Raw genomic sequence first — 12,578 nt, 5'->3', positions numbered from 1 at the left:
AAGGCTTGTATTTCTCAAATGAAAAGTGTAAAACCTTAAAGAGAGTTTTGGGGTTCAGTGAATTTGTCTGCATACAGTATGTCTATACCTTTTTCTAATCTCTATGATATCTGCTCACATTACATTTTTAGCCGGCAGCACAAATTTAATAACACATCTTCCAGGGACACCAAGGGCATTCCTCTGAGAGATGGCCAGAACATTCTTGGTAGTTATTATTCAGCATGTGCTTCCCAATGAAGCTTGAAATTATTTTCATGGTTTCTGTGAAGAAAAGTTGTTATTTTAAAACTGAAACCAGGGCAAGTTTACTCAGACACATCAAGTGCAAAAAGGTAATGGCAATGAGTTTATAATTGCCCAAAACATGTAACAATATGCCTTTTTCCCGCTTTTATTTTGTCATAGAGGAAAACCTTTGTTTTTTAAATGCCCACCATTTCACTGCTTCCTCCTGCGATCTCTATTAGAAGTGTCAATACAAGAGCTCCTGCTCCTTCATCCACAGCACCAGTGATGGAGACACTGCGAGAAAACCACTTTATCTGCCTCTGAATTCCACTCCACAATCTGCTTGAAGCTGGTTGCAGAAGATTGGAGCTGTATTGAGCAGGGAGAGATTGGGGGATGCTGTGGCCAATGAGCCATTTGAGGGGGAAATTCACTCTGGTCTTTTCTGTGGGCAAACAGAGCTCTGTGCTTTCCTTGTGCAGGTGCAAGAGGTGACCGAAACAGTCATCTCTGTCAGCCATCTCTCAGACATATTTATTCATGAGGGGGAAATTAAGCAAGGGCTTATTACAGTGAATAGGGTATCACAGCTGTAAAATGTGGGTTTGTGGACAATTAAAAGAAAGTATTAAAAGCATTATAGTTACTGCACTGATCACGCATACTCCTACATTAAAATTGCAATATTTTTACTGCCTAAAGCATATCTTTGCTTGAACAACTATAATTTTGCTCTCTCTCTCTCTCCTGTTTTTGTGTCGAGTAGAACTATTGAGAAGCTTAGATAAGGGTCAGGGGTCTGTATTTTTATTGTGGTGATGGTCTGGGTCTTACCATTGAGAAAGCCCTTTTGGCCAGGTATCTGGTTTAAATCCTGAACATTTGCCAGCTCTGGAGGATTTTCTTTTTTCTTCTTTCTTAACTTGCTTTTAAGTAACGTTAGAGTAACTGGGCAAATATTTATATATACCCACTACATACCAATACTCCAACAATATCCCAACCCGTTTGGTTTCACAGAAACATAGCAGAAAATTAAATGTTTTTCATTCAGTTTTGTAATTTCAAATGAATTTGATTTGTGAATGGAGATAATTAATGTTCAATAATACTGGCATTTCAAAACTTGGATTAAAAACATTCAACATTCTCATTCGGAAAGGGCTCATGTTTATGACAAACTTCAAAGTTAACCATCAGGGATTACCTGTAGGTTTTGTATGTGACATGTCTGGAATGTTTCTTTGAGATAATTTATTTGCAGCAATAAAAACAAAAACTGTATTGGGAATGTTCTCACCACATCTCAAAATGGGAATCTAACTGGAATGTTCCCAAAATGTTTTGTTTGCTGGCAGTTGAACTTCCACCCTTCTGCTTAAGTTGCTTAAACAACATTACCATTTACACCCAAAATTAAGATAATACCACTACACAGAAAAATGCTGTATGTGGGAAAAATCAAATGCCAAGTGCATGGAGTCCAAAGTTCATTACCATTTTAGGGCTTGTGGATCAAATATAGCTGCTTAGGCAGCTTAAATGCTGTCCTGCAAAATATAGTAAAAGCAATTGTAAGGGATATGAATATTTTACCTCATAAAAAACACGTTTTCAACGTACAATAATGACAAGTTACTCACACATACAAGACATACACCGTCTATAACTCATTCGTTCAGACTGCCAAAATCCAGGCCTGCCATTAAAAGTATTGATATCAAAATGACGCCAAGTTACGGTACTACAAACAATATAGGCTATCTTGCCTCACCAAAATTAAATAAGATGTATTCCAAAGCAATGCTACCCAATATTTCGTTAATTCTTTCAAGTCACTTGGCCCTGTGTTTTGTAATCTTACCATTTTACAATGTCATGTAATCTTTGTGTCAGATCAAAGTGTCAAATATTTTGAATTGCCTCATTGAACACATTGAAATTCATGTAGAAAACTGCTGGTGAGTAACTACAGGAAGCATATTTCTCCAGAAAACATACGTTTATACTTGCTTCTGAACTGAATTTGAGTAAATGTACAAGTTATTGTATATTTGCTATGTACAATAAATACTGCATGTAAAATACATACTGTACATACATACATAGAGAACTTCTTTATCCCCATGGGGACATTTCCCTCGCAGCATGTTACATTCACATTTATGAACAGACATTTATACCAAGAAACATACAATCATTCACGCAACAGAAAGGCTGGGCAGCGAAATACATACATACAATACAAATGCAAAGTGACCCTGTAAGAAACGGTTGTGGATTATGGCTATCCTTGTGTGAATTTGTACAGTCTGATGAGCGTGTACCATTTAGCAGTTTCAGTTTGCTATATATGTAAAACAGTGGCTGTGACAAAGGGTGTGGTGGCGTAAGTGTAAACGCATCAGAAACGCAGGTGAAATATGGCCAGAGCCTTGATTGAAAAAAGAATCAGCAAGCCCGTAGAATTAGAGCTCCCTAGGTCACAACTTGTGTACCCTTCTGTCGTGCTCCGTTGTCTGTTATCAGAATCAGAATCGGGTTTATTGCCAAGTAGGTTTACACATACAAGGAATTTGTTTTGGTCAGGTGGTGCGTAACAGTGAACATAAAATAAGATAAATAGAGTAAGATGAACATAGTGCAGTAAACACATAACAGACATAACATAACATAACATAAACATAGTGCAAAACAATAACAATAGTGCAAGGGGACTATTATTTTGTGGAGATGCACTTTTAGTGTTTGTAAGGTTTATAAGGTTTATAACAATAACAATAGGACAAGGGGACTATTATTTCGTGGAGATGCACTTTTAGTGTTTGTAAGGTTTATAAGGTATTTTGATAGGCTTATCTGCAGGTAGGAATCCTCTTCGCTGTTTTGCTAAGCTAGAACCGGAGAACTTGATAGTGGAGAATAGGAGAAGATGCATATGTCCCAGCAGGCTTTGCATATGAGAAAATAACAACAGTGTGAGAGAAATTAGGAGAAATAATGAAATTGCGTAGTTGAAACAATATGTTTTTAGCAGAATGAGCATGTAGGTGAAGGTTGACATGATCACAGACTATAGTGCAAAGTAAATGAAGTGACCATGAGCGAGCTTAGTTTTCTTATCGAATGGTATATATAATAGTCGGTATAAAGCCTTAGTCGTTAAAGTGGAGGGTTAAGTAACGTGTGAAATCTATTGCACTGATGTGCTTTTCTCATGTTCAGTACTAGTAGTTATAATTATGAGTGAGTCATGATTTGAAATGTAATGTTTTAATGGGGAGTTGCAGAACGTACATACGTAGTAATTGTTTGTATGTGGCTAGATAGAGAACAGGGCGAGGTAACATGAATGTAGAAACGTGGCATTTGCTGACAAGAAGGTTTTGTACGGTAGCCAAGTGAAGAAATATAGTTAGTAGAAATGGCACAGTGGTGAACTGGTGTAACTTTTTAATAAAAGGAATACATTTGCTATCATGAAATGCATATGGGTGGCCGTGAGTGAGTTTTGGTAAAGCAAATATAAGCGTAAGAAAACGTTAGTGTAAAAGAGGAAATTATCTGCCTGAGGGCGAGGCGGGATTCAATCCTTCAACTGGAGGTTTACCAGTCTGTGACTTTGTTAGTGCAGCACCATGACATAGCTATGCAATGCGTGAAATATCATAAGCATGGTTTTAAAGAAGAACACAGGCCAGTTAGCACAGATGAGCTCCCGTTGAATCCATATGGCTTTGCAATATTGTAGCCAGTTAATAACTGAACATGCAGACGGTACGTCATAATGCAGTGTATACGTTCGGTGAACGGTGGGTAGGTGCAAAAGCAATAATTGAGAAGTAGTAGACAATTATTAGTGAGGGTAAAAGCAGGTTAAAGAAACATGTTCCTAGCTGGGCTTGAACCTAGGACCCCATGTTCCCAAGACCTTGTAACCTTGCCCACTAGGCCACAGGCAGACTAGCTGTTTAAACTGGATATGTTTCGTAGTAAAAAGGTATGGGTATTTTGATTGGGTCACTGGTGTCGGTGAAATGTGCAATGGGGAGACATGTTGTTAGTGGGATAGGCGACAGGAAAAATAAGAATGAGAAGAAGGAGAAAACGCAAAATCCCCTTAGTTTGGGGCTTTATTGTGTGGACATGTGAAGTTGTTTATGAATTCTGTCTGTTGAAATGGGGTGAGAATGTACAGAATTTAATGTTTTTAAGGGCTGAGTGTCTGTGGCTGTTGTGGTTATTTCTGTGGGGAACCCTGAAAATTGCCAAACTCTCAGTGCTGTATAGGTATGGGGCATGCCCCCGCCAAGGCGTAACTTGGCGGGATGGCATACCTGCCATCCCAATTATTCTTTCATTCTCGTTCTTCATTTAGTGAGACTATTATGGACAGGTACATTGTCCTATCATAAGCTAGACTGTAGTTCGAGAACAAGCCTATCAGAGTCCAGTATCAGCTTCACTGAGGGTGTCTAAAGAAGTGCGCGGAGAGAAGAGAAAATGGTGGATCACGAGTGAAATCACGTTTTTCCTGTGGGATAAAAAAGTAGACTTTAGCTAAAGTAAACCTTGAAAAAGGAAACGTATATCAAAACGGACAGCTTTGCCAAAGTTTACGTGTTCTCTTTGTTGTTTTAACGTGCGTTTAAGTGACAGAGCGCTCTCTTCGCGGCTGCTGTGGATAACTTGTGCTATCAGATGCAATGGCGGGATTCGTTTCAGAAATGGACATGGACTGAAAGCAACAGAGGCTTCGTCAGTGCCGTGAGTTTCAAGAGGAGACAAATTACAGTGCTGAAGAGAGTAGCAAAGGTGTATTCTGTGGGCAGACGTTTTGAAAAGCTAAAGTTTAGTAACCACCGTTGCGTAAGAGCTGGTATTGTAGTGTTTTAAGTTTCAGTTCCATTGTACCTCGCCATTAACGTTACATGCGGTACGCGCATGGTAATTCCCAGCGAGTGCGTTTATTGAGGTTGTGATCGTTAGCGTTAAAGTGTTTGGAAGACGGCGAATACAGTTTAAAGACGATCACAGAAAAATACGGAACTGTGCATTCATTTTGGATTGAGGAGTAGCGAGTGTTACCGGTGATCTGGACACACGGAGGAATCGAGGGAGATAGATTGAACTGCGCCGTAGTGTGAAACACGCACACTGGAGCATCCATCGTTCATTAGAACTCTATCGAAGAGGAGAAGTTCCCTGCCATCCAAAGACATCTCCCAGCGACTCATCTCATCTCAAGTCTACAGAATGGTATTTATATCAAAACTTTATTATTCATTAAGAGAGGTAATAAGTTTACTATCCTTTATTGTAATAGGTTTACTATTATTGAATCGAATAAGTTTAAATGAGTGGTTGATACCATATTTTGTGTTTAAAAGTGAATATTCCTATTGTGGGGTTTACTGAATTTTGTTTACAATAGTGGAATATGGACTGAAAGAAAACAAACATGAAAATAGTTTCATGAACTTCATAAAAGAGGGTTTTGTTAAGTGAACTATTTTATATATACTGTGAATCCATTTTGAAGTGTAAATAGCTATTTTCTGTTGGTTTCGATACTGCTGATACTGTGAGAAGAGGTTATTACTATGAAAGAAGAGTAATTCATATTGTGAATTATTGTTTTTTTGTTTTGAAATAATTGTAAATTCATTGATTTTATCTTGAAAAAGAAAATAACCAATTTGCTAAGAAGAGGAAAGAAAAGAAATTCATAAAAGAGTATATTATTTGAGAAAATAAATATTTGAGTTATTTTAAGGTTAACTAACATCTCGTGTTTTGTGGTTTAGTCTTACCTTGGAGTGGGGGCGTCTCACCTATCCTGCTAGATCTGGGGAGGGAGGGTTTATGCTTTATCTAACCCCTATAAGTGAGTTAAGCATATATTATAGACTTCAGGTCGCCACTGTGTCAGAGTTAAATCCTGAAGCCCACCTCGCCACATCTACTAGTGTTCATCCTGACCACTTCATTCAGCAAGATAGGCACAGACATATCTACACACGTAGGTACTGAGGCTAATTGTACTGGGGACGGGGACTCAGATCCTTTAGTTACTTCAGTTGTCCGAGGTAAGGGAGCACTATATTCACCCCAACAAGGCGGGCATAATTTCCCCGCCACACAATCATGGCCCTGTGGTGTGGCATGGCTACGTTGGGCTCTGACACACTGAATAGCTTTGTTTACTGGTGTCTCTTTAGAGAGGTAATAAAACATTAGGGAGGGGGAGAAAGAAAAACAGGCACAAGTTCATGGGGGATATACTTCACTGTTCTCTTTAACTTGCCATGTATTTAACACTATTTTACAACAAAACAATAACAATCTTTCGGTCTTGCTTTAAATGATCATTATTACACTGTGAAAATGCAGATTTGGACAGGGATTTAAGATTCCTAAAATACAAGTACCCTACTGAAACAGATGTTTTCTTGTTATTGTGTTTTACACCAAAACAGTTAAGGAACAATCTTGCAATCATGTTCACGTCCCAACTTAGAGTAAGGCCTACTACTACAGAGCACGGGGCTGAACAAAATACATATTCATGCATTGAACGGAGGCTACTTTTACTGAGTAAGTCGTGCTGAATTAACAGATTAGTTTTCTGAAGATGTAGGGCTTTCGTTGAATGACTAATTAAAAATGAATAGAAGTGTAATTCACAACTTTGAAAATAAAACTTGATGCTCTGCTGTTGCGTTGAGTAGGCACATTAACTTCTCAGTTAAAACCCAGCTGTGTAAATTGCTGTGCTGTGCTGTGCTGTGTAAGTTCATCTTCGCCAGTTAAAATGTACTGTTTGAAAAAGCAAGACACAGAGGTCCAATTTTTTCCCCCAGTTTTATTTTGTTGAACCCCCTGTGTGTTTTTACTGTTTTTTATATTTGGGCAGCGGAGTTATGAGGTGGGGAGGGGGGGGGGGCTTCCCTGTGGTTGGGGGTTACTCACCGGTGTGCAGTACTCCACCATGGGGGTGCTCAGCTTGTAGCCCTTGGCGGTGCGTCCAGAGAAGAAGCAGGCTTGGCAGACATTGTAGTTGAAGTGCTTCAGGCTGCGGTACCTGCAAAGACCAGAGCATGTGCACAGCATTTTCAAGAAGGCTCCCTTTGATTCCCACCAGCCAACAGCTCAATCCCATAGCTTTTGTGTCAAAAGACACTTTATTCCATTTTTTAATTAATAAAACTTCATTGAAAAAGTTTGCTTTTTGATGTACCCAGTGGTTTTATTCCCACTCTATGGCAAAAAGCTGGAATAAATCTCTATACAGTATTTTACATAGGATATTTATTTGACAGATACAGACCCTTTAATACGGTGTTTTAACATTAAAGCACAGACAGGTAATTTTTTTAGTGCTGGCATTTGAACCCGAGTTAAATACAATGCCTTCAGGATTTCCAGCTCAAATATGTAATAGCTATACCTGTACAACTGTACAAGCCCATGACCCATTTAATTAGCAAATACATTCTCTGTGAACCACCCCTTATTAAATCAGAACCTATATGAATACTGAATACAGAATACAATTAACATTGCGTATTTGTACAATAAACTGAACGTGACTTTTTCACGCATACTTCACAGCCCATCTCAGGACCCTTCAGTGGGTCTCAAAGTACACTTTGGGAAGCACTGACCTAAAGCTCAAGTCTTCTGAGCATTTTCCTCTGGAATGAAATAAAAACAGATTCAGTGCCAGCTGTGTCTATGAGACCCTTGGGCCTGTGTGCAGTTGGCTGTGGTATTCATTATAAAGGGAGGATTTGGATTCTGGCCACCTTGTCAGTCTTCTCCACTTCAGCACACGAGAACGACCGCTCTGGGCGATCTGGGTACCATATGCCCACTGTGCAGAAAGTGCCAGCTTTTGAAAGAATTGCTGGGCAGCTCAACTGGTGAACCGCGGAGTTAAAAGAAACAACCCCGGGTGCCATGCGTGCATTCCCAAATTGATTTGAAATGTCACAGCACAATGGGACGGGGATTAGTATGATTCCAGATCAGAAGATATATAAAATAGAGATTAAAATAAAGAGATTTTTGTGGAGATAGTGAAACGAGGCAGCGCTGATGGACTGTGGGAAGCAGCCCCGGGAGATTAAGTGAAAGGTGGTCTAATTTCCACTCATCAATGCTCTCCTTTCCCCAGACAGTCTGTGCTCTGAGAGGAATCAGGCCCCGGAGTCCCACATAGCCCAACCCTGATGAGATGTGGCACCTCAAATTGATATTGCCTAAAAGGTGATATATCTGATTTTTTTCCCCTACTTGCACCAATGAAAGCATTTTCATCACAACTCAGACTGTATTCATTTGCATGTCATAGGCTTAATGTCATTATAATTCATGCATGATTTGCATTTGTTACTATTGAATATTTTTTTAATGTTTCTAGAAAAACTTGGGACTATACTGTAAATAAAAAGCTTCTGAGCTAAGTCAGGTGCAGTACAATGGATGCATGAACATGTATTTTGAAAATCATACACGCTTATTACAGATAAATAATTAAATATCTCATACAATATGGTATTGCGTAATATTTTTTTGTAATAACAGTATTTTTCTCAGAATTCAGCTTAAACCCAGTGGCACCACAGAACTCCTTGATCCAACAACAGTTTTCACAACCACTGACAGTAACCTGACCATCATCTTGTGAGTCACCTATGTATATTTCTTTGGAGGTTGGGGCTTGGAGTACCTGAAGCCCACTATGGGACAGTCCTTGCAGATGTTGCACTTGGCCTGGTGTTTTGCCGTCTCCGCAGCGGCTACGCGGTGCAGGACTGGCAGCCATACCACGGGCTGGGGCTCCAAGCGCATCCAGTCCACAAAGTGCCCCAGGTCCAGCTCTGCCCTGCAGTTCACCTGGTGGGGGGTGGAGCCACACACAGGAAACAAGCTCACTTCACATCCTGCGGCCACCGGGATCAACTAGAGCACAGCGGGTGAAGCTAATTAAAAGGCTTTATTCTTTAGATTACACTCTCTCCAAGAAAAAAGATGTGAAGAATATGATACCAGATCACTTAGTCCAGTTTTAAAGACTTTCAGAGAACTGGAGTTCACATTCAGCTCAGCTATGAGGAAAACTGAACTGTAAATGCAGGTGTTGATTGTCAAGCATAATCATCAGCTGCACTCTAAATGTGGTTTCATGCCTTTGCTAAACAGATGTCCGACTGCACTGATAACAAGGGATGAGTCAAGGCGTTTGTTCCACCAGCAACAAAAGTTACAATTCCAGTGAACTCCTCAGGAGAACTTCTAAATTTTGAACTTCCAAAATATCTAGCATTAGATCTGGGAGCAAACTACAACACCATTCTTGACTGCTGACTACTGAGCATTATGACTCTTCATTGTTGATTTTAACATTATGAAATCTGCTGGCTGTTAGCCCCAAATTAACATCATCATTTGTATCACCTTTGCCATTGACAGGTTGCAGTTAATGCTTGCAATGCCACCTGATTCTCAATCCGATTGAGCCAACTTACACGCTTGCTTCTGCTTTCCACTGCGAGGGACGGCAAGACGTCTCTGTCAGAATTTAAACAGGCGCAGCTAACCTTATTAGCGCGAAGACTTATTTTTGTCCACACAGGGCAGCGCTGCCACCGTCATTGCCACCTTTTCTGTTTCTCTCCGTCCCCATATCAGAGACCTATCACTAAAGTTATGGATTGATAATGACAGGCACATAAAACACCGGATGATCGGTTCCCCTCCCTTTCTCATCACATGGTACATTAAATAAAATGCACCTCACCGTGACGGGAGGAAAACATTACAGCACACGGCCGGCCGGCTCCAAGGGCCCTGGCAGAACTGCCATCCCTGTTTATAAATGCACTATTAAACTGCTGATGTCCACAATGTCAGTGTCTCTTCGTCACTAATGGCATCAGCAGAATATTTTTGGAGCGGGGTGAGAAATAGTGTTAATTTAGCTGGATACAGCACACAGTTCTGGAAGCATAGTCAGACTGCAAGAAAACCTAGTAAAAGAAAGGGGTGGTGTATTTTGAGAGTAAAAAAATAATTGTGTTGTGGATTAATCTTTACCATTCATCCCCTCAGAAAGCAAGCCAAATCCATCTGAAACTATCTGAAAAAGCCTACATTTCTGATTTACTTTGTAATACCCAAAATGCTATTGTCCACTGTCGTGAAATTGTTTCACCCTTGCCTGAAGTTCTTAAAACTGGTTTTGTGCATTTGATTTGATTAGTATGAATGAACAGCTCTTATGAATGCTATTTATCCTGTGCCAATGGGTACATGTGTAAACACCTATATTACATTACCAGAAAGACTGCCAAGCAGTTACTTCAATATTTTTTTGCTCGGTATTGAGCTTTTTTGCAAGAAACTGGGCCAAAATAGAGTAGATATTCAATCCTGAAACAAAAACACTGATTTCTGCATGAAAGGAAATGTGCCAAAGAGGTTTAACAGAAATGTAAGGACATAGATATCCATTGAAAATTTGTAGGATAAACTGAACCGGAATTACCTTAACATTTTTGATTCATGCAGCCTGTACAACCAAAAAATGCTTATTTTGTGTCTAATAAAAGAAAATAAGCAATAATAAACTTGAAATTAACAATTGACATACTCACTATGAGAGTTAGCTTGCAAATATAGCAACATGCTGTTGAAAGTTTACTATATACTGCTGACGAAGAATGGATTTGCTTCTTTACTTTTCTTCTTCCCTTATATGAATGAGTTTAAATCCTCAATGTGGTGTTTACAGTGAGACACATCGCTGGTAAGGTGAGGTGCTGTTCTGGTACAGTGGTGTGGTACGGTACAATACATTGTTGCACGCACGTGTTGAAAGCAGCTGTGTATGCTGGGCTGGACGCTGCTGGCTCCAAAGGCAGTGGCCTCTCCGAGCTGCCTCGGGATCTGAAGAACATCGTGGAGCAGCAGGCCCAGCCCTCCAGGGTCACAAGTGTCTGCTGGCGCTGCCACCTGTCGGAACAGATCTGACACAACGTACACCATGCAACATCCACGTGTACACACACATGCACACACACACCCACATGGACCCACACACAGGGGCACAGAAATGTATACATATGTGCCCACATACACACATGCACATCCGCACACACAAATACATGGATACAAACGTGTGCGTGCCACACACAAATACCCAAACACAAACGCATACATAAAACACACACACAGTGAGATCTTCTTTCTCCAGGCTAAAAACCATCTAAACTGGTGGTAGTTCTGCATTGCCCCAATGAGATAACTCACAACTGTATAACTCCCACGACCATATTTCTCAGAACATAGAACTTTAGTGTCTTTCTTTGCTCTATGACCCTGTTGGTTTATTTATAGCAGTGTGTGGGTAGTGTGCTCTCAGGGCAGGGAAGAATCCTTAAAATGCAATAAGTACCATTGGGAACAGCAAACCCAGGCTGACAGCTCCTGTCTCCACAAGTGACAGAGTCTAGCCAAGCATTCAATTGCACATTAAGAAAGGTCCTGCTCGCACCAGTAGCAAACAGATTGATCAAAGGGGACTCTTGCCTAAAATCTATGATTACATTAAATGAGCACATTTAGCAACTGCCGCAATATCTTTTGGATATGCATCAGTGCAATGGCATTGGCAAGAGTCTAGTTGTGAATTTGCTGCACTGGTATTATCTCTGTGCAGCATAAACCCATAGCACTCTACTGCTATTCTTGATTGTAGGTTGGAAACTTTTCTTTTAAAAGGGGACTTTAATGCTTATTGCTGTTCGATCGCTATCACGGCACACTATACTGCTTCTGGGTTTTTATTTGAATGTTCATAAAAAATGTAATCACAGTCACTATATGGTGCAGCAGTAAACTCTTAAAAACATATATTACAAATATATTTCTAAATATCTCAAAGCCAAAAACATTGTTTATATAGTGTTGCTGCATATTTATATATTCAAGTTTATGCACATACTTGTGGATATATCATAAAATCCATAAAACCAACATAAAAATAAAATTGCAAGTTCAGAATGGAAATATGTCATAATGAATGAGAAATGCAAGCAAAAATGAAATACCTGAGTTTCAAATAACTTGTTAATTTAGACACATATACTATAACTTTATGCTACTATTGTTACAAGAGTATTTAATAATTATTTCATAAAGATATAAATTTGTGTAAAAAATCTGAATAATGTGTAGCATTATTATTCCAATAAACTAAAATGATCACTAGAATACTGTCTGTTTAATAATACAGTGCTGCTACATTATACTGCCAGTTAAAACCTGGGTCTAAAGTCAGC

The 12,578-nt window shown here is 39.6% G+C and overlaps 1 protein-coding gene and 1 long non-coding RNA gene across 6 annotated transcripts in view; one reads left to right on the top strand and one right to left on the bottom strand.

The window, feature by feature from the left end:
• The window catches only part of LOC118226925 (utrophin-like), a 118,224-nt gene that overhangs the window by 28,555 nt on the left and 77,091 nt on the right, over positions 1 to 12,578 (bottom strand). For all 4 annotated transcript variants that reach the window (XR_004765137.1, XM_035416963.1, XM_035417081.1 and 1 more), the window contains 3 exons: positions 11,107 to 11,264; positions 8,966 to 9,132; positions 7,204 to 7,315 (listed from right to left, as the gene is read on the bottom strand). Coding sequence is in view for 3 of the 4 variants with exons in the window: in XM_035416963.1 (XP_035272854.1) it covers positions 7,204 to 7,315; positions 8,966 to 9,132; positions 11,107 to 11,264 (437 nt within the window). In the remaining variant the exon portion in view is untranslated. The remainder of the gene's footprint in view (positions 1 to 7,203; positions 7,316 to 8,965; positions 9,133 to 11,106; positions 11,265 to 12,578) is intronic.
• Positions 4,715 to 9,119, top strand: LOC118227107. 2 transcript variants are annotated; one of them, XR_004765179.1, is made up of 4 exons: positions 4,715 to 5,490; positions 8,411 to 8,502; positions 8,833 to 8,919; positions 9,033 to 9,104. It is a non-coding gene; the product is annotated as an uncharacterized LOC118227107 (long non-coding RNA). The 2 variants fall into 2 exon arrangements; XR_004765184.1 differs by lacking the exon at positions 8,833 to 8,919 and having other exon boundaries at positions 9,033 to 9,119.

Source organism: Anguilla anguilla, chromosome 1 (genome assembly GCF_013347855.1).
Source record: "Anguilla anguilla isolate fAngAng1 chromosome 1, fAngAng1.pri, whole genome shotgun sequence".
In the NCBI taxonomy this organism is placed as follows: Eukaryota; Metazoa; Chordata; class Actinopteri; order Anguilliformes; family Anguillidae; genus Anguilla; species Anguilla anguilla.
The sequence above is the reverse complement of the archived record's forward strand: the minus strand, read 5'-3'. Positions and strand labels throughout refer to the sequence as shown.